The 27,477-nt window shown below is 37.8% G+C and overlaps 1 protein-coding gene across 1 annotated transcript in view; it reads right to left on the bottom strand.

The window, feature by feature from the left end:
• The window catches only part of CNTLN (centlein), a 201,423-nt gene that overhangs the window by 173,498 nt on the left and 448 nt on the right, over positions 1-27,477 (bottom strand). The window contains exon 3 of the mRNA XM_026073572.1: positions 8,960-9,048. Coding sequence (XP_025929357.1) covers positions 8,960-9,048 — 89 coding nt within the window. The remainder of the gene's footprint in view (positions 1-8,959; positions 9,049-27,477) is intronic.

Here is a 27,477-nt window from a genome sequence, read left to right as displayed (position 1 = left end):
TTTTTTTTTTTTTTTTTTTTACTCAAAGTGGCTATAGAATTGGAAAGGTTACACAATATCAGTTTATATGGTGCAGCATTTAACTTGGTTATTAGCTCTCCTTCAATTTTCCAACTGTTTTGCAGACAGACTTGATACAAGTGCATACATTCACTCTTGTTACTAAATAGAAAATGAATCACCCACATACAGAGTGAAGTTTCATAGAAGACACTCATTACTGTAAATATGGCACTAATATCATAGTTGACTGTGCGCAGACATCTCTGTGCTTACACAGTCCATGGTTAACAGAAAAAGAGCTTAAGCCTTTCTCTTTCAGCTGGAAACTTTACCATGTTTCTGTGTACCTATTAAGAAAGGGAGATGAAAACCTGAAATGAAAAAAATTTCACTTAGTAATGCAGTTTAATTTCACCTCAGATTCTAGAAGTGAAAAAAAATTTGTGTCACAATGCATTTTTCAATTGACACATGTCATTAATTACCAGTTCCCCCCTTTTTAACTTTTAATAATTACAAATAGTGCTTTTAAAAGATTTAGACAGATGGGGCAAAAAAAAAAAAAGGCATTTAAATAAATATCACCGTTTAAGACAGAAGTAATTTTCTATAGCAAAATTGCATAAGCCTATTTGATTTTTTTTAAAAAGATTTAAGACTAAGTACAGAGAAATCATAAAATTCTTATTTCCTTAGATATCAATTTATTTTTTTTGTAGAGCTATATTTGCTCTCTGTTCTACTACATATATCAGAATTGAAAAGCACCATTATAGAAAGCTAATTTTTCTTGCATTTTTAAGTTGATTGATTTCATTCACTAGATGATTTATTAAGGTCTCTTATTTTTAAGCAATATACATACAATGCTATACATATCTTTACACTAAGTTGTACAGAAAATTAAGTGACATTTTTCCTTAATAATTTTGCAAACATCTTTCATCTAAAATACACAAGCCTCTTACAGTGTTCAAAATATCAGCACTTCAGAACAGACTGTTTTAACATCTGCACATCACCAGGGTTTCCCCCAAGGATTTTTAAATGATGCCTGCCTGTGCTGAATAAAGTGCTAACTTGCACCTTGCATTTCAAACTGTGTCCTGAGCAGCCATCCAGTTGGTACAACACCAGCTGAATTCCCAGAGGCCACTGTTCAATCAGGCTTGACTGCAATTATCATGTCAATATTTTGTGCTCCGATATGCAGATATGCACACATGCAAGCTGCATAATACTTTCTTCTCCATGGAATGTTGACTTATGTTCAATGTTCTGAGAATTTTTAATGAAACAGGATATTAAACTTTCATCAACTGTAGACAATCACAATTATTTGACCTTAGATAGAAAGGTTATACCCTTATGCTCTATTATTCTGTCCACTTTATTGAGTGATAACAACTAGGGAGTCCACTTTATTTTAAATTCAGAGTGACAAAATAGTAACAGACCTTTGAAATGTGTTAACTCTTGTCTACTTCTTAGTTCCCTTGTCATTCTGCTTCCTGCTAATTTGGACAAGAGTAAAATGATAAGTGCTATAAAAAAGCTGCTGCAAGCTATTTATCATCCCTTCAAAAGATGCAAGTTGCAGTTCTTCATTTTTCAATTAACATCAGCAATCTATATTGCTTATACCTACAGAGCATTCACTAATCCTTTTGCATAGGAAGTATGTCATTTTTTGTACATCTGCTTATCTTCACTCAGTGAGGAACCTATGACAACCTGATGTTTAACATTTGTTTGACAATCTACTATGCACAATACAATTACAAGGATGCGGCAAACTGCAGCACAGTAAGTTTCTGTGATTACCATTTCAATAATTCTTCGGTTATTTCTGATCACTTGCTCTTCAGCCTAGTTTTCTTCCATTTATACATCCTCAGAGAGAAATAACTCCCCAGGAATAAGAACAGAATCTGTATTAATGCTGGCACTAGCATTCAGAGTCTTATTGCTTCAAACTAGAGTGAATTTAAGTCTTACAAAACAACAACATAATTGGATTTTAGGCATGAAAAACATATATGTTTTAAGCCTGCCATGTGTATGTGTTTGCAAGGGTATCATCTAGAATAACACAATTCCCATCTACTAAGTGTTTTACCACTGCCGCAGTTTGATCACTACTGGATTCAACTGCATCTCCCTTTCACTAGAAAGCGAGTCAGCTAGAAGCCCTAAAGGATAAGTCAGAATCAGTTGATCCTTTCAACACCTCATGTATTAGAAAAGTCTTAGGGAGGGCTCTCAAAGTTTACATAAAGGTTTCAATATCTTTGATAATCTAATCTGAACCCAAAATCTATTTGAGTTTTTACATGAATTTACCTATAAAAGGTGCTAGAAAGCCCCTTTTTTAATTCATCATCAAAAAAAAATGAGTGTTTCAAAAGGCTTCAGTGAACTAGAAATAGCATGCTCTTTACATAATACTGAGATCAATAGTATTTAAAGTAGCTTGAAAGTATACTAACAGGAGATATACTTTTACAGTGGCTTGTTTGAAAATACCTGGAGGCTTTTACATATCCCAAAGGCATTTCTCATTTGCACAGTAAAGATAATTTTTTGTTTATATCTGAATATTAAAATGGGAATACAGTTACCAGCAAGAACTGCAAAGACTGCTGAAAAATAAAATATCATTGGTGTATTATTGGAATTAACAGCACAGCCATAAAAAGGCACAGTTAAATTTTTACAATTTTAGGGCAGGTGAACTTCTATTTTGGGACCATGAAAGCATTTCAGAATAGCAGACAAGTAACGGAAACCTACTGTTAACTTCACACCACCATCCCACCCCAAATTATACCTTTTACATTTTTCTGTAATACTTGGGGGAAAAAAGGGTACTATAAATAAGTGTCTAATGCCAAAAATATAAGTTACCTAACTGTATGGCTAGTACTTCACTTTCAATTTCTCCCAGTATATGCTGGATAACACAGATAGGCTCATCATCTATATGATAAAGAATAGGTCTTCCTGTATCCTGTTATTAATTCTGTTATGTTCCAGTAAGTAGCTGTCCTATGATCTCAGATAAACTATAATAAAGACAGATAACTTGGTGAGCACTGAAAGTTAGTTGGTTATGGATTTTACAATGGCAAGAACACATCATAAAATTACACCGTGCAAAAATTTGTGCTATCCATGTCACACAGTTACAAAGAGAAACAACAGAAGGTTTACATCCATTTCATCCTATTTGCCTCCATTTTAAAGTTCCCTAGCAAGCTGAGGCAAGATGCAAAACCTTATCAGCTTGGGTAGGATTGGGTCAACAGTCACCAATATAGATGAGAAGGGGGGGGGGGGGAAGTCTCTCAGGAGACTTAAGTTATTTTTTCAGATTTCTTTAAGTGTAAATTTTCAATTTGCAGCTCTTGTCTCGGACAACTATGTAGGATGTAGAAACACTTGTTGTGAGCATCACAGATACTACCTGCCAAGTGACCCATTTCAGGAATCATTTTGCTTATTAATGTTTCTCAGTCATCTCAYGTCATTATTCAAGTCTGCATGTTTTTGGTAGATCAACAAACCCAGGAAATTACTAGTTCTACAATTTTCTGGCCAGCAGCAACGCCAAGATAGTGGATTCTCAGGTAATCTAATTAACATACCTGAACTGAGGTATACCAATTCTGTGCTGGTACCAAAATTTTGTCTTGTGCTATAAGGCAAGGAACAGGACAAAAAATTTTCTAAAATGAGCAAGTGTAGAAAGCTGAAGGAATGAACAGCTTAGCAAAAGATAACAGAAAACTATAGCCAGAAAAGTTAAGATAGCACTGTAACTCGAAGGTGCAGAAAAGAACATTCACAGATAAATTTGGGCTAGAAATTATTTCCAAAGAGGCAGTTAGACCCTTCTCAAGCAAAAGAAATGAAGCTACATCAATTAAAGAGAAAATTCCCTCTACTTATACACTAACATTAGGCTAATATACTAATAATACACTATTACTCCATCTGTCAAAATCAAAGCAAACCCAAAGTTGTGATTAATAAAATTCATTTATACTAAATGGGTTTTATTCAAACCTATTCCAGGATTCTTGGGGGTAATGACAGCACCTAAAGAGATGCTATGGAAGCAATCTGTTCTTTCTCAATTCCATAACTCTGAAAAAGGTATGATACAGATGTACAGCTTTGAGTTCACCCAAGCTGTTCTAAAGCATCAGTGTTCTTCTAAAGGAAGAAGGGAGTACACAAAAAAACCGGACAAGCACCTGAATATAAATTTGTTGTCATGCTTTTCCGCAAGAGTACCAATCACCACCCTGTCTATATAAAGGCCATACAAACACACAAATTATGTTAATCTTTAACTTGATATGGAATAGACAATCTTTCTAACCAGATAAAGTAGGTAGAACACTACATTAAAAGAATATCATAAATATTTCCTATCACATTAGAAAAAAAAATTCAGCTCACTATCATTCTTGTGCACAAGAAGGTGGCATCTAAAAGCCCCATTTAAACACAGAAGTTCACTGCAACTATCAGGATAATGCATACACAATAACAATTTCTGTTCTAAATTAAGTACAACCTACCTTAAAGCCAAGGAAAACAACCAAGCATAAATATTATGACTAGGAATAACAAATAATGAAGATATACTGTATCTTATACAGGCATACAGGAGTCCAAGATCATATAAGCCCAAGATCATTTATTATATATAAAATTTGTTTTAAATGGGCTTTCTAACATCTCTATGTATGACTTTGTCTTAAGATCCTGATRATTTTTATATGCAATACCAGTAAAAAATACTGATAAGCCTGTACACTTCCCATTACAGTACTGTTTTTAATTTATTAAACTATATGTCAATGAGTTAAAATTTTCCATACTGTTCAGCTATCCGTATGAACGAGGTTAAGGTAAAGCAGGTTTTAAATATATTTGTGTATATATATTTAAATTTTATATAAATATAGAAAAATATATATGTATACACACACACACACCCCTATATTTATTTAAATATTTTTGATGTTCGGAGATGTAAAACTGGTATGACCACCACTGTCTTCATGAAAACATAAAAAAATTTCATCATGAAACAAGTCTGTTTCAACATAAGTGAAGCACGCTATCCTAGATTCCCCACTTTAAAAAAAAACAAACAAAAAAAACATGTTCCCAAACCATAACATGCAAGCAATGTCAAAGTAGTACACAAACACTCTCCAAAGAGCCAAACTACTTCTCCCTTTGTAGGTGAATGTCTTACTACAGAGTCAGAAGTTATTTGATACCGTCACTGGTGACTGCACCTGAATTCTCAGGTAACTACTGTTTTAGCACGAGTTTTGCATGCTTGCAGTATCTATTTCTTCCACTGGATATAAATACTTTAGAATATAAGCCTTAATTACATAACCACATTCTATTTTTTTGACAAGATTTTCATTGCTTTATGCAATGCAGAAGATTGACAGAAGATGGGACAATACTATAGCAAATGCACTCCAAGCTAAAGAACTGACGCTCTATCTTCAAAAGGTGAAGAATGTTAACTAATCAAGTCAGCAAAGGAAAGATGTGAAAAAATGCCTTTTGAAATTAAAGCAGTAAATGGAAACCCAAAAGAACTAGAACCCCCCCCACTTCTGTGACAAGCTTTGCAACTAATCTTGGCAAGCTATTTAAAGCAGTTTTCAAAAGCAAAACCTACATTTTTCTTTAAAGAAGAAAAAAAAAAACAAACAGGGTAACCTAAGAGATATAATCAAGTGATTAACTCCTATGACAGCTACATTATCAACTCATTCATGTTTTCCCCTACCTTTGGCCAAAAAAAGTTATATGTAAATATTAACATTCAAAAACTATCAATGACATACTGTGATGATTAATTAATATTTATGGTAATCAGATGCTAATGGATAAGTGCCATGAGGAAGTTATCATTAATATTCTCTGAAGAATATAATTTAAACTGCATAGTCAGCTTTTATCTTAGGAACTCTGAGGCTTTGACTTTTTTTAGAGTAAATATACACAACTGAAAAACATAACTTATCTGACTTTTTATGAAAGAGCTTAGGGTAAGGATTAAAGGGCAGGCTAGCATGGGTGACACTGTTGTGGGTGTTTACTACAGGCCACCTGATCAGGATGAGGAAGTCGATGAGGCCTTCTACAGACAGCTGGAAGTAGCCTCATGATCCCAGGCCCTGGTTCTCATGGGGGACTTCAACCACCCCGATATCTGCTGGAAAGACAACACAGCTAGGCACAAACAGTCCTGGAGGTTCTTGCAGAGCACTGGTGACAACTTCTTGACACAGGTGGTGGAGGAGCCAACAAGCAGAGGTGTGCTGCTGGACCTCRTACTAACAAACAAAGAAGGACTGGTGGAAGATGTGAAGGTCGGGGGCTGCCTTGGCTGCAGCGACCATGAGATGGTGGAGTTCAGGATCCTGCGAGGAGGAGGCAGGGCACCAAGTAGGATCGCAACCCTGGACTTCAGGAGAGCAAACTTTGGCCTCTTCAGGGACCTACTTGGAGGAATCCCATGGGTTAGGGCCCTAGAAGGAAGGGGCGTTCAAGAGAGCTGGTTAATATTCAAACATCACTTCCTCAAGGCTCAAGAGCGGTGCATCCCTATGAGTAGGAAGTCAAGCAAAGGAGGTAGGAGACCTGCATGGATGAGTAAGGGGCTCCTGGCAAAACTCAACCAGAAGAAGGAAGTATACAGAAAGTGGAAAAGGGGACAGGCCACTTGGGAGGAATATAGGAACGTTGTCAGAGTATGCAGGGATGCAATGAAAAGGCTAAGGCCCATTTGGAATTAAATCTGGCTAGAGATGTCAAGGACAAGAAAAAGGGCTTCTTCAAACACATCAGTAGCAAGAGAAAGACCAGGGAAAATGTGGGGCCTTTGCTGAATGCGGTGGGTGCCCTGGTGACGAAGGATGCAGAGAAGGCAGAGTTACTGAATGCCTTCTTTGCTTCAGTCTTTACCGCTCAGGCCAGCCCTCAGGAACCCCACACCCTGGAGGCAAGAGAGAAAGTCTGGAGAAAGGAAGACTTTCCCTTTGTCGAGGGGGATTGGGTTAGAAATTATTTAAGCAAACCTGACACCCACAAATGCATGGGCCCTGATGAGATGCACCCACAAGTGATGAGGAAGCTGGCGGATGTTATTGCTAAGCCACTCTCCATCATCTTTGAAAGGTCATGGAGAACAGGAGAGGTGCCTGAGGACTGGAAGAAAGCCAATGTCACCCCAGTCTTCAAAAAGGGCAAGAAGGAGCACACAGGGAACTACAGGCCAGTCAGCCTCACCTCCATCCCTGGAAAGGTGATGGAGCAGCTCATCCTGGAGGCCATCTCCAAGCACACAAAGGACAAGAAGGTGATCAGGAGTAGTCAGCATGGCTTCASCAAGGGGAAATCATGCCTAACCAACCTGATAGCYTTCTMTGAYRGAATGACTGGCTGGGTAGATGAGGGGAGAGCAGTGGATGTTGTCTCCCTTGACTTCAGCAAGGCTTTTGACACTGTCTCCCATAACATCCTCATAGACAAGCTCAGGAAGTGTGGTTTAGATGAGTGGACAGTGAGGCGGACTGAGAACTGGCTGAATGGCAGAGCTCAAAAGGTTGTGATCAGCGGTGCAGAGTCTAGTTGGAGGCCTGTAGCTAGTGGTGTCCCCCAGGGGTCAGTMCTGGGTCCAGTCTTGTTCAACTTCTTCATCAATGACCTGGATGAAGGGACAGAGCGCACCCTCAGCAAGTTTGCTGACGATACAAAACTGGGAGGAGTGGCTGCTACACCAGAGGGCTGTGCTGCCATTCAGAGAGACCTCAGCAGGCTGGAGAGGTGGGCGGAGAGGAACCTCATGAAGTTCAACAAGGACAAGTGCAGGGTCCTGCACCTGGGGAGAAATAACCCCAGGCACCAGTACAGGTTGAGGGTTGACCTGCTGGAAAGCAGCTCTGCTGAGAAGGATCTGGGAGTGCTGGTGGACACCAAGTTAAGCATGAGCCAGCAATGTGCCCTTGTGGCCAAGAAGGCCAATGGTCTCCTGGGCTGCATCAGGAAGAGTGTTGCCAGCAGGTCGAGGGAGGTGATCCTCCCCCTCTACTCAGCCCTGGTGAGGCCACATCTGGAGTACTGTGTCCAGTTCTGGGCTCCCCAGTACAAGAGGGATGTGGCACTACTGGAGCAAGTCCAGCGAAGGGCTACAAAGATGATTAGGGGACTGGAGCATCTCTCTTATGAGGAAAGACAGAGAGCTGGGCCTGTTTAGCCTGGAGAAGAGAAGACTGAAAGGGGATCTTAACGTGTACAAGTATCTGAGGGGAGGCTGTCAAGAGGATGGAGCCAGACTCTTTTCAGTGGTGCCGAGCGACAGGACACAAGGCAACCGGCACAAACTGAAACACAGACAATTCCATCTGAACATGAGGAAAAACTTTTACACTGTGAGGGTGACAGAGCACTGGAACAGGTTGCCCAGAGAGGTGGTGGAGTCTCCTTCTCCAGAGATATTCAAAACCTGCTTGGATGCAATCCTGTGCAACGTGCTCTAGGTGACCCTGCTTGAGCAGGGGGGTTGGACTGGATGATCTCCAGAGGTCCCTTCCAACCTCAACCATTCTGTGATTCTGTGTGTGAAACCAGAATATTTCATTTACCTCCTTTTGCTTTTTGCTTTTTCAGTATAAGAATCAGAATATGCAGTATGCTAATAATTTGTTCAAAGAACAGAATTCAATGCCAGCACAACAACCTCAGTGAAAACAGATTTTAAAGCATATTTCAACTTACACCAAAAAAGGAGACTTACAGCAGTTACAACATACCAAGCTTACACCTAGCTGCTCTTGACAAAATTTAACAATGGAACTTTTGTAACATTATTTAAAAAAAAATGAACTTTTCTAAATTAAAAATTACTCACCTTTCCACAATCAAGCTGACAGCTTGTGTAATATCTGGATTTGACACTTGAAGACGTTTCCACAAAGACCATACAAATTCTTTATCAGCCTTAAAAATGGGAACAAAGACAAAAATACATTATATGTATGCTATAGTGTGCATGTTCACAAGACAATTGGGGGGGGGAGCAAAAAAACCCTCAATTTTAGTGAGAACCCCAGCAGATTACTCACTTGCTTGTAATTAAAAACATGAAAAACAGTTCTCTTGATAGAGAAAAGTTTTAACCACACAGAATTTTAGATGGAAGACAGAGACCAACAACCAACATTAAGGATATGCAACATGACATAAGGCACCAGCAGTCAACATCATACACAAGGCTGCCTTTTGCTGTTCCAACTGTTGGTACTTCTAGCAGCATGGTACAATTTCTATTAATGAACAGTGAATTGGAAATACATGCTTCAAAATTAAGTTTGGGCACTGGTTTTCTCCCCACTAGGAAAAAAAAAAAAGTTCTTCAAAATTAAAGAAAAATAGAGAAAATTTAAATACTTGAATCTTTACCATATGCAGCTTTTCAATTTTACTTTAAAGTAGACAGCAAATCAGTCTTCCAGTACATATGCCCAGCTAACCTATGTCATATGAAAGCTTCTGAAAAGATTCTTAAATGAGAGCAAGAAAACAATGGTCTTTAAAAATACACACAAGAAAGTTTGTGAAAGTTTATATATAAACTAAAGGCTTCTCCAGATTTTCTACTATACAGAAGTAAATATTTTGCACTAGAGTATTTTTAAACCAACAGTTATATTACTGGAGGCCCTAATATAGATGATGTTATATTACAAATAAAAAACAGAATCTATATATTACACAAATAYGTTAGTATAAAAATCAGCAAAAGATGAAGACCAAATAATAACAAAGCACATGGACATAATCTATGGACTGCACTAGGATCAAATCTGCTAAACACAGTGTAATATCAGAATAGAAATTAATAAACCAAAGATAACTAGACCTAGCTGCCAATATGATAACAAGTAAAAAATCATGAGAGAGCAGACTACTGTACCTGTTACTAGTTTTTTAATCTTAATATGAAATATAACAGGACAATATATGTTATAGTACAGGCTGTACCAGGGCAATATATGATCTAAAAGAAAAATCACATTATGGCTATCAATTGCCCAGCCTCCTTTTTCTCCCAAACTCCTGGAAGCTCACAATTTACTAAGATATCACAGATATCATTAGCTCTTCATTAACTGGAACTTCATTAAAGTTGGTTAGATAGACAACACAGTATCTCCTCTTTATGTCAAACCTCAGTATCATACGAAACAGAAGACATGAGTTACTATCTTCACCTCTACTGTTCAGTGTGGTCATACATTTCCCACTTAATTTCTCCTTTCCCAGCTTCTCATCTTTTATAAATAAGAAAAGATTGTTTCTTTTGACACAGTACCATGAGTCCATGACTAGAAGCTGCTAAAAGCAATGGCCATTAAAGACACAAAGCAGCCTACAGAACTGCAAGTTTGACAAATCTCACAAGAGTCAATACAACAACTTAGCCACAAGATCATCAAATTAGAGCCAGCCTCAGGAGTGGAAGCTGCATTTTCTATTTTTGCTATCCCTTCTTTCCATTTTTGCCTGATCAGTTTTGCCTTCTAGGAAGCAATTTGAATGTTAAAAGCAGTATTAGTTCCTGCCCATGCCAACCAGTCCACCTTAAAGTTTCTGTTTTCTTCAGAACAAGACAACTACTATCTTTGACATGAAATACAAGACCATTTAGCACAGGGCTTCCTCCTTACAAAATCTCTCTAAAGGTAGAGGAAATTTTTCAAGAGTTACACAACATCAACAAATTTAAGTATATCTTCATTTATCTTCAGAAAAAAAAAAGTTACAAATAGTTATAAAGGCGGTTGCTGCTATGGAACTATCAAGACTAAAGTCTTTGCACCCAAAACTCTATTGAAGACATGATAATAGTAACCTTTTCATTCCCTGGACTAATTTATTTAATCCAGATCAATAGCACAACAGCCAAATAAAAATACTGCATTTGAATTACAGATTTAAAGAACTTCAAAAATGGTGAAGTAAGAAACAGGAAAGATGGTTTTAACTTTTTTCTCTCCATGATTTATGAGGGAAGCCTGCAAGACTTTTGGAAAAGTTCTGATATATCCCTTCAATATTAGAAATCAAGGTCTTTTGTATCTTAAAATTGTATAGAAGATTGAGGCAATGATGGACTTACAAGAAAACATAAGAGAAAATGCTCAGCAAGTGAGAAAGGAAGGGTATCTTCACTTTTACGTTTTTAAGAATGACTTTCTCTTTTAAAAATTGCCATTTCTAGTTTTAAGTTTAGTCATACCTTTAAATTCCATCAACCTCTTCAATCAAGTGGGAAAGAAATCTTCATGGAAACTTGATGCCCTAACAACATTTCTCTGTACAACCAAAAAAAATTCACTCAACTATTATGAGACTGCACACCTCTAACCAGTCAGACTGAGTTTCTCATAGCGTTAATAAAAAAAGTAAATAAAATAAAGACTCTGGCCACGAAGATCTTATAATCCAAGTCTACTATCAGTTTATGCAAACTGGACTCAAGCATAAAACCAAACACCAGAATCTGTTTGTTTTCTATCAAACCAGAGAAATTTCATCCTACTCTTTGTTGGACATACACAACTTTAAAAATTTTGACATATAAACATTGTTTCTGGTATTTCAAACTAACATTACAAAAACAAATATAGAACAAGAACTTCATATAGAAAGAGATGGGGCACAAGCTACTTTTAAAAACTTTTAAAAGAGACCTCACCTGTCTCTACCCAAATCGGGTTAGCAATGCAATGACTGATTTCCAAACCCAAAGTGACCCAGACACATGCAAGACAAAAGATATGCAAGATGAACTAATGGAATTATGGTGCGTTATGGTCCAGGATAGCATTCATTTTTTTGTAGAAAGATAACTCCAAAAATAAGCCACACAAACGTAAGAACTGAAGTGACTTCAAATCAACACCCAAATTTTCATTCAGTTAGAAGTAAGTCCTTTCAGCTAGAACTGAAGTTAAAAGACAAACAGTAAGCATCATGTTAATTAAGTTACTGAATTCTGGCTAGAAAAGTGGGAATGCAACCAACAAAAGAAAAAAAAAGGTCAATTCCTTACTGAGTGCTATCACCTTAAACCACTTAACCTCCCAGATTTCTAGCTGTCTAGTCTGAAGAATTAGAAAAAAATGTACATATTTTTCATGTGAGCTCAGAACTCCAGAAATATAGGCAGGTGCACATCCCTTAAAAAGGCCTTATCGCGCCATTTGAAAAGTCAGTCTATGAAGACTGAATCCTGCATGAGCTAATGATTCTTTTCAGGTAGAAACAGAATAAAAAGTACAGATCTTTTTCAAAATCTCTTGCAGGCTTCCAAAAAGCCTTATGATATGTACAGAAGAAGGATTAAGTATTTTTTTAACATATAAAAACATCTCATATTTACTGCAGGAAGCAAGCAAAGAAAAAAAAATGAGGCCAAATTAAAACCACACTAAATAACAACAATGGGAATGTGATTTCTTTCAAATTATTTAGGCGGAATCTAAGAAAGTCAGCAGGTCTTAAACTCTAAATAGCATCACTTTAAGTATAAATTTAAGAAATCTTTGAACCATAATTAAGGGATCCAATTATAACTTCAAAATATTTTTTAATTCAAATCTCTCAGATAATAAACAATATGGAGAGTGGAGCTAAATTGATAAAAGCCCTTGAACAATTTTTACACCTTTAAAACATAATTCACTGTGTATTTTTGCACTGAACTATTTAAAAAAAACACTAGCAAATAAGTAGTAAGGATTATGAAGTAACTAAAGTACAGAGAAGTCCAAATCTAACAAGTAAACAGCCAATGGTACAGTATTCTATTTACAAATGCTGAAAAATCTTGAGTCAAACGATCAAAATTTCTGATGCTGATTTATGAGTTCATGAGCTTTGTTCAGTTTAATTTTATTTGTTTAAAGATTTGGATTTATGTATGAGCATACTTAGCTTTTCCTTTACTGTCCTGCATATCAGAACCTACAAATAGCTTTTGGGTATTCTGTGGTGTATTTTTTTTTTTGGGGGGGGGGGTTGGAGGGGGTTGTTAATAAAGAGCTGAGATACTTAAGCTTCTGCATGACTCCAAGAAATATATCAAATATCATGAGACCCACTCCAAGCAGTGGAGACTGCCCTGTGTCTTATGCTGGAGGTGAAAGAAGGGCATGGGGGAAGGGACAAGGGGGAAAGGGGAAACTATGATAACATATACTGAATTGTTCCTAAGGAACAAAGTAATATGTACAAAGTACATACATATAGAACAGTGAGCTAGTTTCTCCATGTCTTCTTGCCAGCTTAGAGGAAAATGTTTCCTGTTTCCAGCAAAGAAATGCTCTCAACCTTCCTGTGATTTCTGATGAGTATCCAATAAGTATTGAGTTTCTGGCAATGTTATTCTTGCCAAAACTTTGCCAAACCTCCCAAAAACTGAACCCGGGATAATATGCAAASTATAGAGTTTCAAGGAGATGAATGTTCTGTTGTTCTTCTCACTGAAAACACAGATATGCAGGGATGAATGTGATTTTCTTTATTAAAGAAGCAATACAGATTACTCTCAAAGCACCTATCAGACCACCTTCTGAGTTGTCCAGGGAAGTCATCCACGTAATCAAGTTTTACTCTTGTCACTGAAATTGCTGAATCTTACATAAATAATAAGTTCTGCAACATTTCTGCCTGTGCTGAAAGAATAGTAGATGAAGTAGGGACAAAGAAGCCACCCTAGCTTAAAAAAGCCCAAACAAACAAATATAAAAAAGCTTGTAGTGAGGAATGTTAGATGTGAATATGGTGCACAAAATGCACTGGAAAGAAATAGCTAAATAGAAAACGCTAAGTAGTGTCCCCTTTAAAAAATGAAAACAGAAATCCCTTCCGAGTGATCTGAGAATAAATTAGAAACGCATGAATTACAGGAACTGAGAAACAACACCACTTCAACAAATGCTGTTTATTTTGCATGGCAGGAATTGGTATTTGAAATTACGACTACTAACTATGAATGTCATCCACAGAACTATACAGCAATGCCTTAAATAAACCAAATATTCTAATCTAAATCAACAAATATCTGTCACCACATATTTGTATTTTTGTAAACACACACAAGACAAGACAACCTTCTGCCTACTCTAAAACTCAAAAGAGTAAGGATAAAAATTACCTAACAGCATCATCATCTACATGTTCCCTGTAACAAAATAAGACAGTCTGTGGTAAAAATCTACTTGATCTTTACTACATGAAAAGAAAGTTAATACCAAGATAAATAGAGGTACAAAATTTCTCATTATGACAATTTAAGTAAAACACTAGTAAATGAGTGAGAAAAGTTACCATTAAGTGTGACTTGTTTTTCTTTAACATGCCCAACATTTTAATAGCTARAATTGTTTCATGAAAATGTATAATTATTTATGCATTTGGTATAATGGAAGTATTATTATCAGCCAACAATTAATACAGTTTTAAGACGAAAAGAATTTTAAATAGTCTTTCTAAACTTTTGGCACAATTAATGGACTTGGTAAGGCTGTTCCCTGAATGGTCTCGGGAGCCAAACAATTTTTTCTGAAACAGGACTGCATAGCTTCTCTGAAGTTGGCACAGAAAAACCACTACAGCTGTCAAGGCCTGGGGTATTCCAATCTTCAGTGTACCCAAGGAACATTCAGCATACTCAAGTGTATGTTAGTGGCTCAAGAGGTCAGTGAGAGTTTACCTTGAGCAGCTGAGAACTTGCATATAAAAGGCAGAATATAGATGTCATTTGAAAGTTACTGAAAATTACTCATTAAGACCAAAATTATCCACAACATATTCTATATCAGATGAAGATGATGCTCCCCTTATGACCAAGTTTATATTTTGGAACTCAAGAGATATAAAACAAAGACAGAGTGCTTCTGGTATCCCCTGAAAAGAGGAATTTTCCTTCAGTCTGGAATGAAAATAATTGTACCTCATCATCATATTGAGAGATACACAGAAAGGAACGCCTTGATCCTGCTTTCAAGAAAGCAAACTGGATTCTTCTCATTGATTTTTACTAGTAACAAGCTCAGAACCAGTGACAAACATGAAATGAACTAATGGCAAAGTCTATATGGCATAAGCAGTCACAGCATAGGCATTTGCTTACAACTGAAGTCATAAATGTATTAAACATTAGCTTAAGTCACAAAACACAGAATACCACAGAAAGACTAATATTCTCATTTCAGTTCAATCAATTTCCTCTCCTCTTGGGAAGGAGAAGCAAGCATAAATACTGCTCTAGGTATTTCATATCAAGAGCATGTAAAATTATATCAAAACTGCATACAGCTATTTGTCTGCTGTAAACTGAAAAGTCACCTCAGTATCGAAAGTTTTCAGTTACACTACATTAGAAGACAGCTAATTCTGCTTGATAAAGTAATGATACTAAATTCCTATAGAAAAGGCTTTTATTGCAGCTCTGACAATGACAAAAACATAAGCAATTTTTCCCCCCTTATAGGAGCTGTACATTCATTAGAGTTTGAGTATTAAAATTACAGGAAGGCTTATGTTCCATTTACCCTTCTACCATATACTGTATTGAGAACAAGGATAAATGGAAAAATCTCCTCATTTAGAGTGAATTCATACTTAAAGTGCCTCAATTACCTACAGTTTTGAAATGAGGATTCTTTCTGGTATTTCATTGTATTGACTGCAATGCATAGTTAACTATCAAAAGTGTTCATATCATACACAAAATACTTATAGCAGGGCAAATGACTAGAATAAGAATGCGCCATCTTCTGAAATCAGCAATAGAATACCCCCAAAACAGGGGAAGAAACAAAACAAAACAAAAACAAGGAATAATTGCTAGAAGAGCATAGGACAAATTACCATTTTATTTTTTAACGGATGGATACCCCCCTTAAGGGGAACTGAAACCGCTGGAGGACAGACGGAGCTATTGGTTTACTGTAATTTTTAATAAGAATCCTGTAACAATCAAATACTGACARTTATGTTATGAAATGAATATTTCAATACTAAATGTAAAGTGCATAACAACTATCAGGCTGGAAGAATTCATATAGAAATTCAAAATTGCATATTGGATTAAGCAAGAATCAGATTAGCTTTTGGAAAGATTTTGTAGAAGCATGAAAAAAACCATGGCTGATACAAGCATTGACACACTCTTGCAAAAAAATTCTTAGAACGGATTGTTTTGGACTCCTCTCCTATCCAGTGTACTTCTGACTGAAAGGCTCAAGCCTATATTCAAGCTGATGTAATCATTTTACATGTAAGTGACAGACTTGTGCTTGATATCTCATGCAGCTTTTAAAATCACACTGCTGTACGTGGCCAGCACAAACTCTCTAGATCCTACTGCACCAGTGTTTGTGATTTCCAGTCATACACTATACTCTTAAACAAAAGGTATTCTCTCTACACATCATCCACTCCTGCTAAGTGGCTAGACAGTACAGAATATCCTTATGCATTATGTGACCTGATCTTTGACATGCTAAGCTTTTCAAAAAGGATCCAAAAAGGCACTAGAACGTAAGACTGCTTGGTACCTGAAAAGAAAACTTAGTGTCTTTATATATATCAGGCTCTAAAGGCAACAATCAGTTATTTTCAAGTTCACAAGAGTCACTCACATACAGTATGCACAATTACATCTAATTGCCAGATAGATTTTTGTAATACCATCATTAAAAGCTGTCTGGACTGATAGCTTCAAAACAGATGCCATCAGCAAACAAATATTTTTTCCCACCTCCAATTCCTTAATGCTACAACCAACACCTAATTTTAGGATACTAGAAAATAGTGTTTTACCTTCCATAACTTTTCATTTAAAGAATTTCCTCTTACAATGTCTCTGCCAATAGTTTAGGCAACAAAAAAAGTTGTCTTTGAACCAAAAATGGAAAAAGGACAAGCTACTAGGGTTTTGTTTGTTTTCTATAAACCGAAGAGATTGTATCCTTACTCAGAACTCTGTTCAACGCAAACAGGGACCAGGAAAATAATATAAAGCTACTGTGCTGCAATCCTTCTGCAAAAATAATGGTCTGAGCAAAAGCACTGCATAAGACTTGTGCTAAAAGATGCTATCTGTAATTACAAGATGATTTCATAAAAGGACTCTCAGATTTGCCCATCACTGGGAATACGGACAAAAATATAGCAATGCACTTCAGCAAATAATTTTAAACACATTTCTAACTGACATAAATAATTGACTCAATGGAGCATCAAAGGATAAGAAATACAAAATATTTTCTGGCTTGTACTTTTTGTAAGACAAAGTCAATGAAGTAACATCAGCAAAGTCAGTTCCGTAACATCAGAGTAGAACTGCACAGAAATATTATAAATTAAATTAGTAGAGATGAGTTATCAGACGGATGTTGGACCTATGAAGCACAGMATTTCCTCATTGAGCAACTAATAATAAATAGCTTGCTTTATTCTATTTAACAGACAATGATTGCACAGACAGGATCCATTACATGCCTTCATTCAGTGGCACAGCCTTTATATTCACAAATGTTTTCTTCCAAGTAGTCGACATTAAAAACTTAACATTCATCTAATGTAAGATTTATTCTGAAAAAGGAGAAGATAAGGGAAGGGAACAGGTTTGGTTCCAGAGATAAGGGCTTGTTTTAATTCCTTTATAGATCAAGGCTAGGAAAACCCATCTGTGAGCTTTTGTTTCAAGTTATAAACACCTTAACTATTTGAGCTAAAATCAACTGGAGTTAACTGTAAAAGATGCACAGGATACACGAATGGAATAGGACATGAGCTTCATAAGCTACAAAACTATTTTCCAAAAGTGCTAGAATTCTGAGAGTCACAGCTTCAGAGTTCAATTACTAGTTCTGAGAGTGCAGAATAAAATTTTCAGTGTATGCCTCAGAGTTAGCATTTAAATATGGCGCTTTGCATTAATGTAGTTATAATGCACCTGCGAGTTTCAAGGCATTTGGGAATATGGGAATGTACAAGTAGTTTCATTTCACAGACAATATAACAATATGCATATCTTTTGGTGTATTTACCCTGAATTAACATGACTAATCAAGTGGACTTCAGGTCTATCATGTTAACTCTGCCTGAAATGAAATTAAATACTTTCCAAATTTTGTAAAAACGTGTCCCAAACTGAGGACAAAGAGGAGAACTATATTTGCCTATCTTCTAGGTCATAAACAAAACAATAATAGTTGAAATAGTTGGAAAAGCACACACTTAACAACAAACAAGAACAACAAGATTACCTGAAGTCAGCCTCTAAAGCCAACATACTTCCTCTTTGACCAAAATGCATTTTGATGGGAAAAGTAAAGCTGCTACAGCAATTCTCTTCCCAACTTTGAAACTTTGTACAGCTTGGTAGATGCAGAAATTCTAGAAGCGCKTTCAGTGCAGTTGGAATGTTCCAAAAGTTACAAGCAAGAGCCTACTTCTTCTCCGCATATAAAAGATGACTTCCTCTACTGAGAAACAACAATATGTTTTGTTGTTTCCATAAAAGGTACCTTCCACTCAYACCTATCTCTGTATTAAATTTTAATTTCCCACTCATACCCTAGGGGCAGTCTAAAATATTCACACAGAACAAATACTGAGAATAGGTAAATACTAAAAAACAGGTATTTTTGCCCATGTTTAACCAGTATGACTCTCAGTTCAGCTTTACAATTTTACTCAAATATTCCAAACAAAAATTTGTCAGGAGGAAAGATCAAGTACACAAAATTTCATTCTAGTTAGCTAAAAATTTGTCAAAAGTAAAAAAAAAAAAGAGCAGAAAGATTAATCAAATGCAGCCACTGAACAATGTTATTTCTCTAACACATATATGGTATGGCCTCCCTAGTACAGCACCTGTACTAATCAGACTCATGTAACTTGGACTCCTTATGGCAAAAAAGGTGTAAAATAACAAAAAAAAGTGTGAAACAGCTGGCATCCCTTGGTTCCAATAAAAATGTGGTCTTGGCTTAATCACTAATAAAAGAAATTAGTATTTAATGAATGGGAGCATTAAACACTTTGCCCCATTAAAAAAAAAAAACAGTATATGGATATTAACAATTTATCCAGCAGAAAAACCAGCCCACTGAAATTTTCACACAGGCAGTAAGTTCATAACCATTTGAATCTTGGTCAAAAAGTCAGAGAAGTAAACACAAGTTGGCATGAAAACAAATCACTAAAGAAGAACTATGTGGGGGTTTTTTTGTTTGTTCGGGGTGGTTTTGTTTTTTTTTTTTTTACTATTAATATAAATTCTCAGCTGTTGGTTTACAAGCACTTGCAATATGCAATCTACATGCATCTCAAACACCTACTCATGAAACACTAAAAAAGGCACTGTTTTGTTATCTGATACATTTTTTTATATTTACCTGTAAATATAGAGCTTTTTTTAAACCAATATTATCTTGGATACATTCTATTTTCAGTGGGCTTCTCTGATATTAATTAGTCCAAAATGAAAGCATACATCTGTTTTCACAGGTAATGGAGTAATTTTCAGTTTGTTATAGCAATCACACTTATGATCAGTGCTGCTGATTCCAGACTACTTTACATATCTCCCTGACCTGCAAAGAGATCAAAACAAGAAAGTCCAGCCACCCGTGAATTTCTTTTCCTGCAGACACAGTATAGAAAGGATGCATGATGAGCAAAACAGGTCTACACAGCTTTCCAAGGCAAGCAGGCAATGTAGAATATGAAACAAGAACAGCAGCAGCTGAAGCCTCAATCACTTCCCCTTCTGCAAACTAACAGCCCACCCACCTTCTACCCAAAAATGCTGATGAATGCACAGAGTCCATCCTTAGGAACTTCTCTCTGATCCCCAAAAATGAACAGACACAAGAGTAACTGCAACCATAGGAAAACCTCTTTCTTCCCCATTCGTATTTATCAATTTCTGACACAAATTCTACCCAAAAAATCTGCTGCGGCAGAACACAGACTAGTAAGCAAGTCCTAACTTTTTGACTAACGAAGCATTTTCTGTTTCTTAATTTGTTAATTGCATTTTTAACACCATTTTGAAAATCATAAATGGCAGTATGGTTTCTTTGACTAAACATTATAGAGTGCAAACCACTGGTGGCTGACAGACTGTAGTTTCTGAGCCAGGGGGATAAACTGTGCAAAAAGTACCATGCAATGTTATAATTTTGAGAGACCTGTTACCTAGTTACCACTGTATCACCCATAAATTCCTAATACAAGGAGTAGGCTTTATTATAATCACTCACAGGAAAAGCATGTGAGCCAGAGAACATTACATTAACAAAAGCTGCCTAAAAAAGAGCATACATAACTTGAGAAAAATAGGGTAGTCTGTAGTTTCTGCAGAACCACAAAGTTAAAAAGAAAATCCTCAAATTGCAAAATACTACCTTATCTAAGCAGAGCTGCTATATTACTGCTGAAGTCAAAGCTGCAATGAATACAATGGTAAAAATAGTTGTTTTCTTATGTTTATGGACAAAATAAGGGTAAATTCTTTAGATGCTTGTTTGAAACCAAATCAGTATTTTCAGCAAATAAAGAAATAGATCCTAAGTTGCAAAACATGAAATAAAACTACTCATACCAAAATCCTTTGTGACTATCACCAGCAGCATACATACAACAGAGGATAGGCACTTCCGTCTTCCACCTTCCCATATTTCCAGCAACATAAGGCACTCACCTGCAATGAGGAAGACCAAATCCCAAATCCCTCTTTGCCATATTCAAAGCAAGGATCAGAATGGAATTTCTCCCAGGTCTTAGAGACCATTCACACCAGATCACAGGATACTTTGGAGAACCTTTCCTATTCCTTTGGTTAAGGGATTCAGTGTATGAAAAACCCTGTAGTTCAGGAGTTAAGTGTCTGAGATAGGACACCCAAATAACATATATGCATGCTTCAAAGCAGAAGGTACTTTACACCAAATGAAATAGCTTCAACAAAACAGACTGAAAAARAAAAAAAAAAAAAAACACACTCCAAAATACCCTATAAATCAAATATTCAAATATAGAGTCACCAGGCAGTTTTATTAAGAGCTATACAAGATTAAAGAAAAAGCACATGAAAGCTAAGTATTCTTGGAAACTCAAGTCACAGAACAAGCATCCAGAGACACAGCAAATCCTTCCTTCCCCCACCCCATTCCCCCCCAAAACAATACAAATTTCTATACCAGAAATAACTAAATTTGCAAAGGCAGGACCTCCTTCTACCCCCCAAATTAAGAAGTCACAAAGGAAAAGGAGAGGTGGAAAACACACGCCAGACCTTTTAAACACCAAACAGAGCCAAAAACTCCAGGGAGCAATAAGGACATAGTTGTTAATGACTTTCCATGGATGGCAGTCAAAACACTAAGGTGATGGGCAGCAGTGYAAATCCCTAAAATAGAATGCAGCAGTTAAATAAAGAGAGCAGATGTGTCATAACTTACTGTTTGACTTTTGCCTACTCTACTCCCCCCACTCCCCCAAAGTCAAACCAGTCACAAAACTGGAACAAGGTCTCAAAAAATAATAAGAAAAAAAACTATGCTTCCTTTACAATTGTTCCCAGGAAAAGTACTCAATTACTCAGATAATTCTCAAGTAAAATTAGGAGAACAGGAATAATGAAATTAAAAGTTGTTTATTAAGTGACTACCATGACTTATACAATGCTCTACTGCAGACCACCAATCATAATTTTGCAAGAACAGTATAATGCCGAAGCAAATTTGCTTCTTCAGATTTATTTCTTCTCAGTTTTATAAAAATCACCTCTGTGGATGATTTAGGAACTCTGGACAATATTCTTAATTTAGTCATCTCATCTTCACAAATTCAAATTGACAAGAAAATGTCAAATATTGCAAGCTACAAATGTTGAGCTACTGAAGTCAGCATTTAACAGGAGATTCTTACCATTAGAAAAGAAGRGAGGAAAAAAAGAAGTTTTAAAAACATCGTATTTAGTTCTGTAGGCACCTTTACATGGTGTAAAGTGTTATCTTAAAGTCACAAAAAATGGGAAGAGGAAAAAGAATCCAAATCAGAACATGAGGGCCACTATACCAGATAAGAAAAAGGGTCAACTACTCCAGGCTCCTGTTGCAGACAATAGGCAGAAGTAGATGCCTATGACATCTACAGTTAAAGCAAGGCAGGCATGCATGATACTTCCACTAAGGCTCCGGGACTTCCTGAGCCAGAGATGGCTTCTATCTATGGACTCTTCTTAAAAAAACACACTTCTTGCACTAGTTCCCAATGGAAAAAACCTTGGTTTTGGAAATGCAGTTTATATCACAGTGAATGCCACAGCCTACGGAGGTGAGAGGAGGTGGAAAAGAAACCTGGGACATTTTATCCAGGATCACTGCTGGAGGTATAGATGTCTATTTCCATGAACTTACTCAGTTTCCCCTGGAGCCAATTAAAATTTTCAGTGTCCACCACATGCAGAGTTCCAAGGAATATACTTTTGGGAAGTTTTAGTATTATTTTCTTAAGTCCTGTGATTTCCAGAAGGACTAAATCAAGATTTTTGAGCACCACCTTTTCAATTAAGAAATAACAGTCCCCTCTAGGCTTGGTTTCTCCAAACTATATGCAACTAAATCACAGCAAGACCTACTAAGAAAGCAAGGCAGCACTGACAGGTGTTCTGCACTGGAATAAGTTACACGCTACCACCCTTTCCTCTATGCTTTGGGAGACCAGAAATATTAGAATTCTTCTCATTGCAGGGTGAAAGAACACTTGCTTATTAGCTTCTCCAGGCCCCGGGTACCAGGTTGGATGAACAGTAAAAATAATTCCCCTAGTAAAGCTTAAGATCCACTTCACCAAGTATCCAAGAATGGCCATAAACACATGGCTAGGAGAGAGCATAAGAACAGACAGGGCAAGAATATAAAAACATGGCAAGGATATATGAACAGAGGCTGTGGGATCACATACGTATTTTGCTTTCTGTTCAGAGATGTCCTGAAACAATAATAGTTTCTACATATTTAATAACCATCAATTAATTTATTTTCCAAGAAGTTGTGAAACTTCCTTTTGAATCCATGCACTCACCTTTGCATCCATAGCATAGTGTAGCACTAGTCTACCACATACTGTGTAAAGAAATATCTGTCTGCTTTAACCTTGTTCCCTATTTGACCTCTCCTGAGTCTATCTTCCCCCACCATCTTCCTCTATTCGTAATTTTGAAGAACTCTATTTTCTATGCCCCCAACCCCTCCAGTCATCTCTCTTCCAAAATAAAGACTGCCTGAAAACACCACAGAGAATGGCAGGAAAACTTAGAAGATGCATATTCTATAGAATTTATCAAGAGTCATACAAAAGTTTCAATTCCTATAAACAGATTTTTTTCTTTGGGGGAAAAAAAAAATCCAAAGGCTAACCAGCTCCAGCTCTAATATACTGTGGGCATCAGCAAGACTGTTAASCTAGTTCTCAGTTAGAAACTCTGTTTTGGAAGTGCAGTTTATGTAACTGTGAATATAATGCTCTGAGAAGAGTAGGATAAAAAGAAAACAGAAGCTTACGCAGTTTTATCCAGTTTTGGGGTAAAAGACTAACATCTTCTCAGTAATGTCTTTTCTAAGACACGTAACATTCCTATCCAAACTGCCAGCTCAAGTAGTCTCGAAAAAGATACTCACAGCATCACAGAATGGCTGAGGTTGGAAAGGATGTTTGGAGATCATCTAGTCCAACCCCCCTGCTCAGACAGGGTCACCTGGAGTACATTGCACAGGATTGCATCCAGGCAGGTTTTGAGTATCTCCAGAGAAGGAGACTCCACTACCTCTCTGGACAACCTGTCCCAGTGCTCAGTCACCCTCACAGGAAAAAGTCTTTTTAGATTCAGGGAGTTTGCTGTGTTTCAGTTTGTGCCCATTGCCTCTCAGCCTGTCACTGGGCACTACTGAAAAGAGTCTGGCCCCATCCTCTTTAYACCCTCCCCTCAGATATTTATACACATTGGTAAGATCCCTCCTCAGTCTTCTCTTCTCCAGGCTAAACAGGCCCAGCTCTCACAGCCTTTTTTCATATGAGAGGCACTCCAGTCCCTTAGTGGGGGGGTGTTCACTGCACTTGCTCCAGCAGCTTCATCTCTCTCTTGTAGTGGGGAGCTCAGAACTGGACACAGTACTCCAGATGTGGCCTCACCAGGGCTGAGTAGAGGGGGAGAATCACCTCCCTCGACCTGCTGGCAACACTCTTCCTGATGCAGCCCAGGAGACCATTGGCCTTCTTGGCCACAAGGGCACATTGTTCACTTGTGGTCAACTTGGTGTCCACCAGGACACCCAGGGCCTCCTCTGCAAATCTACTCTCCAGCAGGTCAGCCTCCAGCATGTCCTAGTGCATGGGGTTATTGCTTCCCAGGTGCAGGACCCTTTGCTGAACTTCATGAGGTTCCTCTCCGCCCACCTCTCCAGCCTGCTGAGGTCTCTCTGAATGGCAGCACAGCCCTCTGGTGTAGCAGCCACTCCTCCCAGTTTTGTATCGTCAGCAAACTTGCTGAGGGTGCGCTCTGTCCCTTCATCCAGGTCATTGATGAAGAAGTTGAACAAGACTGGACCCAGGACTGACCCCTGGGGGACACCACTAGCTACAGGCCTCCAACTAGACTCTGCACCGCTGATCACAACCTTTTGAGCTCTGCCATTCAGCCAGTTCTCAGTCCGCCTCACTGTCCACTCATCTAAACCACACTTCCTGAGCTTGTCTATGAGGATGTTATGGGAGACAGTGTCAAAAGCCTTGCTGAAGTCAAGGGAGACAACATCCACTGCTCTCCCCTCATCTACCCAGCCAGTCATTCCATCAGAGAAGGCTATAAGATTGGTTAGGCATGATTTCCCCTTGCTGAAGCCATGCTGACTACTCCTGATCACCTTCTTGTCCTCCACATGCTTGGAGATAGCCTCCAGGATGAGCTGCTCCATCACCTTTCCAGGGATGGAGGTGAGGCTGACTGGCCTGTAGTTCCCTGGGTCCTCCTTCTTGCCCTTTTTGAAGACTGGGGTGACACTGACTCTCTTCCAGTCCTCAGGCACCTCTCCTGTTCTCCATGACCTTTCAAAGATGATGGAGAGTGGCCTAGCAATAACATCCGCCAGCTCCCTCATCACTCGTGGGTGCATCCCATCGGGGTCCGTAGATTTGTGGGTTAAACATGCCTACCTAACAGAATAGAAGACAAGGAAAACCTAACAGAAGCTGATTAACCAGACTTAGAAATGTTAAGACAAGAACCAAGGAAAATATTATATCCAAATGACACTTAGGAAATTATACCAGATAGAATATAATTCTACTAAAAGAATTAGTTGGTCAGTAACAATTTCATTATATTCCAACTATAAAGAGATTAGAAAAATACAAAATGAACATTTGTCCATAGAGACTTACATTTTTAAATGGCTTGCCTTTGCACAAGATTTTCATAGGAAATATGAATTTCAAATGGATTAAATATTCCTGAATAATTTCATTCATTCATAATTTCATTCATTCATAATTTCATTTTTCATCAGATAAAAGAATCTTACCCAAGCCTATGTTAGTTCAAATACAAATTCAGAACATAACATCTCAAATAATTAATCATTTTTGATAACTCCTACTTTGGAAAAGCTGCATAACTGACAATTCTAGGTGACACCTCTTTTAAAAATCTAGTATATAGATTAAAATCTATTTTCTCCTTCTTCAAATAAAATATATACACTTAAACATGTCTCTCTACATTTATTGATGGATTAGTAAAATGCTAAACATGTAGATGACTATATTGCAGGTGCTTGCAGAGAAAAACCTGCATTTATAAACTACTGATTCACTTCCCCTCGCCTTCCAAACTAAGACTCTTAAAGTGCTGAAGACATGTATCTGCTCTTATTACAAGGATGACATGTATTGGACTCTGACCTAGAGCTGAAGAGATTTCTACCATATTTAGGTTCCATCTTCAAATATAGGAGCTACTCTTTTTTTTTTTTTTCCTTTTTTGCCTTCCAAAAAACTATTTGAACTACTAAAGAGGAAGATACAAGAATAGTAAGATAATACGCAGGAGATTGTAATAGAAATACATTCCAAAAAAAGGTTTTCTGACTGTTGACTTCAATAGGATTGGACTGGACTCATCAAGGAACAAGTAGAAACACACGTGTAATTGAATGAATCTAAAAGGGAAAACAGATACTTAGCTAAAATTTGTGTACATCAAGTTACATTATCAAAGTGATTAGAAATTCAAGTTTGTACTGTTTACTTCCAAGTTTTTATTATTTATAATGCTCTTTAAAATATATTACTAGGTTTTAGTAATACATAATTTATGTTCAGTTAGCAAATCAGAATGGCATAGGGTATTCCTTCTGCCTCCACCAAACCTTGTGCCTGCATGCTGAGAGAGGGAAACTCACTGAATTATCACCATAAAGAGAATTTTCTAAACTTCTCCTGCAAGGCACTTAAGATATCTCAACATCATTCAGTGTGCAGTATTCCTAGATGGCTCCCTCTCCTCTTACTTCTCCTATGCAACAAGTTTTTGTCAGGACTCTACCTAAAACCCAAACCCTGCGCAAGGTGTCAGGTGCACTAATGCTGCTTGAAAGCCACAGGAACAGCTACCAACTCCAACGAGGACACTATTTTGTCTCCACAGATATACAGTCTTCACAGATGTAACCAGGCCAAGTCCCACAGGAAAATACTGCTTTGGTTATCAGAAAGCGAGAAAGAAAGCAGCAAGTGAATTAGACACCACCTTCCTCGTCCACATCCTTGAGGCTGGTTTGGCCCAGGATTAGAGCGGACTACTCCGGCAAGATCTCACGCGACTAATGCTTGGATATCTCCACGAAATGCGCCGTCTACCAGACGTAGGTGCCAAATGCCCAACTACAAAGCGAAGAGAGCGCATCCGAAGGCAGCGCCTGGGAGGAGAGTCCGGGGGCCCTTCCCGACGCGTAACGGTCCCGCGCCCCCCCCACCCCACCGGAGCCGTTGTGTTCACCCACCCCTGCCCTCAGGGGGCGGATTAGGGAACTTAACGGTCCCTCCAAAACCCGCATTTCTGCAACCCCCGCTCCTTTCCCCCATGAGTTACACAGCGCAGCGGCTCGGCGCTCTCTCCGTTACACAGCAGGCACCCCAACGGCGACTTCTTGGAGAAGCACATTAATAAATGAGTGAAGGGCAACCCAAGCGCTCGCGTGCCGGCGAGGGCCGGGCAACCGCCGCCGCGCCGCGGGCACCGCCGCAACAGGTGGGCGCCCCCGCCCGCGGCAGGAGCCC

This window comes from Apteryx rowi, unplaced genomic scaffold, assembly GCF_003343035.1.
Source record: "Apteryx rowi isolate R43461 unplaced genomic scaffold, aptRow1 scaffold_37, whole genome shotgun sequence".
Taxonomy (NCBI): Eukaryota; Metazoa; Chordata; class Aves; order Apterygiformes; family Apterygidae; genus Apteryx; species Apteryx rowi.
This window is presented reverse-complemented; position numbering and strand designations above follow the sequence as displayed.